General features: G+C 31.5%; 2 protein-coding genes across 3 annotated transcripts; one reads left to right on the top strand and one right to left on the bottom strand.

Moving 5' to 3' along the window:
• Window positions 1-144: 144 nt before the first annotated feature.
• LOC115874059 (protein farnesyltransferase subunit beta) lies at window positions 145-2,259 on the bottom strand. Of its 2 annotated transcripts, none has more exons than XM_030889110.1 (9): window positions 2,026-2,259; window positions 1,822-1,965; window positions 1,636-1,748; window positions 1,458-1,595; window positions 1,233-1,403; window positions 1,049-1,178; window positions 859-988; window positions 595-803; window positions 145-414 (listed from the first exon to the last, which is right to left on the bottom strand). In XM_030889110.1, the coding sequence occupies exons 1-9, from the start codon at window positions 2,116-2,118 to the stop codon at window positions 322-324; spliced, it is 1,221 nt and encodes a 406-aa protein (XP_030744970.1). In that variant the 5' UTR covers window positions 2,119-2,259; the 3' UTR covers window positions 145-321. The 2 variants fall into 2 exon arrangements, with proteins under 2 accessions (XP_030744970.1, XP_030744971.1); XM_030889111.1 differs by having other exon boundaries at window positions 1,458-1,583.
• Window positions 2,260-4,851: 2,592 nt separating this feature from the next.
• Window positions 4,852-7,584, top strand: LOC115874057 (BAG family molecular chaperone regulator 2). The gene is made up of 4 exons (XM_030889108.1): window positions 4,852-5,075; window positions 5,706-5,921; window positions 5,986-6,163; window positions 6,223-7,584. Exons 1-4 carry the CDS (start codon window positions 5,045-5,047, stop codon window positions 6,392-6,394), a joined length of 597 nt encoding a protein of 198 aa, XP_030744968.1. The 5' UTR covers window positions 4,852-5,044; the 3' UTR covers window positions 6,395-7,584.

The raw sequence follows: 7,584 nt of genomic DNA, 5'->3' as shown, positions 1-7,584 counted from the left end.
AATGTGTTTTGCACTTTGAATAAAAAGATTTTAAATTAGTCTTTTTATTCAAATGCGATTAGAATATGGATTAAAACCATAGATAACTTTATCTATGACCTGCTTCTAAACTTTCTTTTTAACACTCAAAAATAAAAATTTTAAAAATTCCTTAATGAGTATATTTAAAACTTAAACAATGCAATAGAACTTAAAAACTAAAAAATATCATTTTGCAGGGAAATAAAGGAATATAGTGTTACAATTTAGTGTTACAATTCTTGCCCCATAGAAATCCAAATTCTTGTTCTATAGTATAACAAATTTTAAGATACACCAACGTCACGTTGAACCTCCTGAATTAAAATTCCGGAAATATATCAAACCTTTGGCAACCAAATCAGGCCTAATGTTATATAAAGGATGCGTGACAACCTGGAAAATAATTTAGTAGAAAATGTTACACATGTGAAATACCGTATGATCGAAAAAAAAACTACTTCCAGTTAGTATCTTGAAGCCATTTTGTGTTTCAAAAGCAATCAATAATATATATATTTGAAGCCATTTTGGTATTTTGTATTTCAATCATAAGGCATATGCGAGCAAACATACCAGCTCATTTCTGTATGATCCCAAGACATGCTTTTCATTCAAAAAATGTTGCGCTATCGACAAACCACTTATGCTATAGCAAGTATGATAGATATCTCTAGGCTTGCTTGGCTTATCGAGCATGCCTCCTTGGGGATGCTGACAACAAATCAAAATGTACTCTTGCAAAGCCCTTTCATCAAACAAATGGTCAAGGAGAATGTGGCCATCTAAAATACTGATAAAATCAAATTGATTAAGTTTTTTGGTCAGAAAAAGTCAAACCTTTTGCTAGTAAGGAATAAATAATAGGAAATGCACCAGCCTGCCAAAAAGAGTAACAGCTGTCCACCAGCTTGTTTGCTCTACCTTGAAAACCACCTTCCATTTTCATTTGCTTTTGTACAAGCCATCTCTACAATATACCCGAAAATTAATTCAAATATAACTCTATATTATGTTTTGAACAGGATACCAATAAGGCTTGATTATCACATAGATGGCCCTTATTTAAAATAACTAAAGCTGCTAAACCACAAAAAGTATAGCCCCCGTGAGCTTCTGATCCTGGACATCCAGCAAACCCCCCTTCGTAAGTTTGACAACTAAAATTTAACCAAACAACAACATTCACATTAAGTAAATTAAATTAATGTTACCTCACAATCCATTCTGCTGTATTATCTACAAGCTCTTTGGTCATTATTCCTGTTAAACTTGCTACAGATATTGCACAATAAGCTCCTCGAATATCAATCTCACCGCCGGTATGCATGGCAAACTTTCCATCCGGTTGCTTAACTCTTAGTAAAAATTCGTACAATTTCTGCCTGTATAATAAGTAAAATTCTTAATAATTTGTATTGTATCAAATTTCAACTAACCTGTTAATAATTTTATATGCTTCTTCTGTTCCTAAAATTATTAAGGCATTCACAGCTGCATATGTTGCTGCTAAATGGGGAATTTGACTGGGACCCCCACCAAATCCTCCTTCTGGACTTTGGCATCTAAAAATAATTCTAATAAATAATATAATAAATATACTATACCCTTACTCACTTTCCCAAAAACTTTGCTATATTACTTTTATCACTGTCCTCTAATTTTACACCTAACAATGACAAAGGATGTACTATCCAATAACATAACCAAGTTTGGCTGGCATCTAAGGACTAAAACAAAACTCAAGTTTAATTATAATTACTTAAAATTAAAACCACATTCCGGTATACTCCACATTCCTACCTCATAACTCGAAGGTAAATAAAATAAATTGTCCTTCAAATATTTTATATGTTGTTCCTTAAATAACTCCGGTAAATTTTGATTCACCCTTAAACAAGAATGTAGGTCCTCGAATTTCTTTAAAATTAGCTTTTCCACAGTTACCTGGAAAAACATTTGTATGAAATAGAAGAAAAGTAAGCCCCATACAAAGATATGTTATACTTGTTCTCGTGTTGTCTTGGTTAAATCACTATTATGTGGAGTTAACTTATTTGTTATATCGCTTATATTTCTTATTTTTAGAATCGTTTCCATTTTGAATGATTAGATATTTACTAGCTCTGATTTTACAGTATTTATCACAAGTATTTATATCTGTTTATATTAAAAATTTAAATTTCTACCCATAGAATGTTTCTACCAGTTTCTACCTAACCGCACACCGCACAAAAAATTATGACCATGACCATAGCTCAAGAACACTATTAGTTTAGCGTTCTTGACCATAGCTTGTGTATGTAATCTGTGACCATAGCACAGGACCATAACGAAGCCAACCATAGCCAAAGAGCCAAAGCCATAGCTGACCATAGCAGACCATAAACCATAATACCAGACTAGACCCAGAGATATGGAAGTGGGAGAATGAGCTTCGACGAATGCGCATCCAAATTTTTGTCGACGGCAAGATGGCAGACATCTTCCAGGTCTCGCTGTCACTTCCCCTCTTTAATTGACATCTGTTTGTTTTGTTTTTTTTTCGTTCGTGTTGTTATCTAGTTAAAATTTATTATTATATCAATCAGAGTCTCAATTATTCTAAACACTAATTCAAACAGGCTTATTGTATATTGTCATAGTCATTCTAAGAAAGCTAATACGCCGGGAAAAATGATTAGTTTTCATGTGTAAGTTTATACTAAGAGTTTATACAACATAATCGTGTTTACAGATGATCCAAAACTGTTTATTTTTAGTTTTCCTAAAGGCGATTTGTAAAAATAGTGATTGTAATTGGGAATGGTCAAAAATAAGTGTATGATGTGGCCATTTAAAGAGGATGTTTTTATTACGTGTGGAGGAAGAAGATACTTGGAATCAATGTTCGTGCTTCTGTAAAACAGTGCACTCTTATAGTGTCCATGAAAGCACAAGTTCAAGTGTACCAGAAATATGTCAAATAAGATTGGTCCTTACTTGACAAGAAGATTATTTGGAGGAAAAGAAAACATAAGATAGGGTATTTTAATTGAACAGCGAAAATTTAACATTTTTATTGTAAAGTTTGTTGTAGGTAGTTGTAGTTTTGTGCTAAATGTTTCTAACATTAGCAGCAGCAGTGTTCAGAGTGTCAAGAGGAGGAGAATTCAGTTAATTAGATTTATGCACAGTTACAGGTATGAAGGCTTTTTCAAACATAGTATCAAGTTCTATAGTCAACATTTTTAGTATTCCTACAACTGTAAATACAAGGAACATTGGACTGAAAAAATGGCAAGATTTATATAGGAAGAAAGGGTATTATGCCAATAAGAAAATTAAATCTGTAGGCAGAAGTTTCTTATTTAAAAACTGTTATGGAGCATATATTAATTTGTATCTGTGCTACAAATCACTGAGAAAAATCATATAATATTCATAATTGTTAACGAGATGATATTTAAAGAGTGTTAAAAATGAGACTATTAGTCATGAAGCTTACAATGTTACTTTGTTTCAATATTACACTTTTATTCTTGTAAAATCTATGATGAAGTTCAAAAGCATTTTGCAATGGCAATTGTGAGCCAGGATTTATAGCAAAGGTATTTGATGCAATGAAACTTAATCGGTACCTTCCAGTATGTATTTTAGTAAGGGGATTGTCATTCTCATGTTTTTAAATAGATAAAATACAGGCCAAAGTTGACAATATTACAGTTGAGAAGAAACTATTTTATCTTAAAAAAAATGTCTTAAAATTCTGAGATCATATAATCTAATTTTCTTAATAATAAATTAGGTATATGTATGTTGTACATACAGAATTTTGTTATGGACAAATAAGGATCGACAAGCTTCTTTTGTGCAAAAATAAATGATTTTTTCTAGTATTACGATAAACCATAATGTGTTTTACAAACTTACCGGTAACAGTTTTTTTTATAATAAAATATTTAGGAATAATTTGGGTTGTTTATCAATATATTAATGACTTGAGTTTTGACAAATTGAATTTGTATCAAAATAATTTTACGAAATATAAAATTGATGTTCTATTACAAGATTGAGTTTTTATTGTCGACAAAAACCAGGATAAATACTAATAATGATACCCTTAATAAAATCAATGATGTTTATGTATTATGAAAATATTTGTCAGAGGACATATTATGTAACAGTTTTTGAAACACAATTTGAAGGGACGAATAAAAAAAAATAAAACAAAAACATATTTTTTCTAGGTTTATCATCAAAAATAATTATGAACCAAATGTTTTTTATGAATATACAACTTTAACAAAAAGGTGTTTAGAACAATTTTTACCAAATTTGCAAAAATTTTAAATTGAAACGCGTAATTCAGTACAAGTAAACATGAAATATTGTAAATACTTATTTAATATCATTTCGAGTGTTTAACGACGAAAAGGTCATCTGTCCGTAGCGTCTTTTGTCAGAATATTCGTATATTTAGTGTATTATATACCAATATTGTACGCAGTTTTGAAACTGATAATTAAATAAATCATATTAATGTTAACTAACCATAATAAATGATAGAATTTCACTAAATTGAAATTGCCCCCCGTATGGTTGAAAACAGCAAATTGATATTTGATTACTTATAGATTACCACCTATATACAAAATGACAGGAAGACCTGGAATATGGCGCCCAACTTGATTAGACCTTCTGCGCATGTTGACGCTCATTCTCTATCCCTTCTATTTCTCTGACTAGACCAAAACCTCCATAACAAGTCCATAACCAAACGATTAGACCACGGATTGACACAGATATAAAGATATAGCAAGGATATATAGAAAAGTTTCCTATCTCCGCCTATGGGCCTATCTCTTATTCCTCCATCGTTAGGCAACTAATAAAACATTGTTTACCGACATATCTATTTGACAGAATTGTCAAACTTTTCTAGAAAAATACAGTGGAAAAGTTTTTTAAATGTCTGAAATCTTTGCAAATTGATTTTGATATTTAAACGATTACAGGAGAGTGTCTAGAAAGCTACTTGAAAATTATGGACATTGATCAGCCTTCATCTTCCGCAGGTAAAGTCTTTTGTCCAAGCTTTAGTTGTTTATTAATGGGTTGATTGCGGCTTGAATGTTTATGTGTTCGTTTCCTATACACTTTATCTATTGTGTGAAAACGCCGCTCATTATGTCCTTTTTATCTCGCACCCTCGCATGTTGGTTTTTGCAGAATTAGACTATGCAAAAACCACCTGTACATTATTTTATTTAAGATGCGCTATAGGGTTTCACATCACATATATAAAGGGTCAGGGGAAAAAAGCAGGTAAGTCAATTTCTCCCTAAACGGAGAAAAGTACAACTTAATGTTAACGTTAAAAAAATACTGCTTTACTTGTCTGCTTTTTTCCTTTATAGTATAACTTTGACGCTTTAATATCTTCTGACTATGCTGATTTTTTCCCAGTTTAGCGGCTTCTAAAGATGCTTACAGTCACTCTGAACTGAATGCATTGAATATTTAAATATAGCAAAAAAATTGACTTACAGTTATTAAAATATGCTTTGCGGTACTTTCCACCTTTATATGTACTCTTTTGTTTGTGCATGTAATAAAGATTATTTTATTTTATTTTACTTACCTGCTTTTTTACATAACCCTTCATATTAAATTATTTTGAACATTAAAGAAAGTGATTTGCTTAGTGTTCGCTACTGCACTAGTTCTGCCCAAGATAGATGAAAGCAATACCATGGACAACAAGCCTCCTAAAGAAAGATTAGTGGAAGTACTTGATATACTGGAAAGCAAGGTAGAGAAATTAAGGAAAGAAGCCAGTCTGCTGGAAGAAGAGAGAGATAAGTTACTTGCCACGTTAGATTCTGTTAGACATGCTGACTTAATGAATCAATTAGATGAAAGTAAGTTTAGAATTCATATGAAATTGATTCTAGTTAATATATGTATATATATTTTTATCATTAGATGATGCCGATGATATAACTCGTTATAGAGATAGAATTGCTAATCGTTGTCAAACTGTAGAAGTTCACGTTTTGACTCATAGAGATCAAATGCAAGAAGAAGCCTTGTTTCAGGTGAATCACTTAATTGATATCTTAGTTATGGATCTACGAAATGATCATGAAGCAGCAAGACAAAGGTATCTACAACTTCATTGAATATTTTCATCCTCTTAACAATATATTTCTAATTTTACAGATGTCTGTCTTATGTTAATGCTTGCTCATCTATAATGATAGACGGAATTATGGATAAGAAATTTGAATCTGCCCTGTTAGGGTGCACCTTAGATGACCAAAAACGTGTCAAAAAACGCCTCCAGGGTTTGCTTACTTACTTTGAAAGATTCTTTGTTCAGTCTTTCGATTAGATAAATATTTAAATTTTAAAGAAAATCAATACCAAAAGTAAATGTAACAGTTTTCTGGATTCTGGGATAGACATGTTTTACTTTTGGATTCTTTTTGTAAATTATGCGTTTAAAGACTATCTGGTTCATGGAAGACTTCTGTTGTATATTTGTTATCTATTCTATTTTTTACTAAAGAAAAAAGGAATGTATGTTGCCAATACAGTAGTATATTTATTGTGTTGTTTCCGATAATTACTTTAGAAATTATATCTATTATTTAAAAATGAATTATTTTTTTCTAGTTATAAAAGTTGGTTTGTCACTACGCGAATCTGTTTCGCGAAAAAATCTCGCCTCGTAAAGACATACCCTTCATATTCAAGGCTTGTACCATAAAGATTAATTTTCAAAATCGAGACATTCAATGAAATTCGTATTAAAATTAAAAAAAAAACAGAGAATCAATAAAAAAGAGGTTGAAAGCAAAGCAATCAAAACTCATTTGTTCAGCTCCGTGTCGACTACTGAATAGCCAATTGCCGGTAGCGGTTAGGTGCTTCTGATATTCAGTCTTGTGTAGTAATCCGCGGAAAGTTTCTAAAGGTATCTTTAGAAGGTTGGAAACAAAATTCATTTGTTCAACTTCGTGTCAACTGCTGAATAGCCAATTACCGGTAGCGGTTAGGTGCTTCTGATATTCAGTCTTGTGTAGTAATCCGCGGAAAGGTATCTTTAGAAGGTATCTTATATCTCTTATATCATTTAACAGTCATCATTTCTATAGTGAGATTTCCAAAGAATTTTCTCTACTCCAAAATGGGCATCTTGTTTTACCACTTTTCTTCCTCAAATAAATCATCATCATAATTGCAAATTCTAATGTTGCATTTGGAGTTACCACTAGCATTGTTTCGCACCATTTCGCACAAACTGCCGATGCCGGCTCACCCTGTATTCGCCTAGATCCCGAAACATTTCTTCCTGTCAGCCAAAAGATACTAGCGAAAAAACATTTTCCCAAAGCAGATTCTTGCAGTGACAACTCAGTTTAAAAGAATTATATTTTTTTCACCTATAAAATTTAAACTACACTACAGATATTATACACACATAGAACTAAGTCATCGCTTTTTGTAGTACAAAAAACTTATAAGATTCCAGTACACATATATGTATATAACAGAATTAATGAAATAAATTCTAAAGCT

The sequence above is a fragment of the Sitophilus oryzae genome, unplaced genomic scaffold (assembly GCF_002938485.1).
Source record: "Sitophilus oryzae breed Bouriz unplaced genomic scaffold, Soryzae_2.0 scaffold_1218_pilon_pilon, whole genome shotgun sequence".
Taxonomy (NCBI): domain Eukaryota; kingdom Metazoa; phylum Arthropoda; class Insecta; order Coleoptera; family Curculionidae; genus Sitophilus; species Sitophilus oryzae.
This window is presented reverse-complemented; position numbering and strand designations above follow the sequence as displayed.

What these genes read in the sequence shown, in the direction of transcription:
- LOC115874059 (XM_030889110.1), bottom strand. Translation starts at nt 2,118, where the DNA reads ATGGAAACGATTCTAAAAATAAGAAATATAAGCGATATAACAAATAAG. An exon ending in ATTTACCTTCGAGTTATGAG is followed by an intron (nt 1,749 to 1,821) that starts GTAGGAATGTGG and finishes GTTTTGTTTTAG; the next exon opens with TCCTTAGATGCCAGCCAAAC. An exon ending in GATCATACAGAAATGAGCTG is followed by an intron (nt 415 to 594) that starts GTATGTTTGCTC and finishes ATTATTTTCCAG; the next exon opens with GTTGTCACGCATCCTTTATA.
- LOC115874057 (XM_030889108.1), top strand. Translation starts at nt 5,045, where the DNA reads ATGGACATTGATCAGCCTTCATCTTCCGCAG. An exon ending in TCAGCCTTCATCTTCCGCAG is followed by an intron (nt 5,076 to 5,705) that starts GTAAAGTCTTTT and finishes TGATTTGCTTAG; the next exon opens with TGTTCGCTACTGCACTAGTT. An exon ending in AATGAATCAATTAGATGAAA is followed by an intron (nt 5,922 to 5,985) that starts GTAAGTTTAGAA and finishes TTTTATCATTAG; the next exon opens with ATGATGCCGATGATATAACT.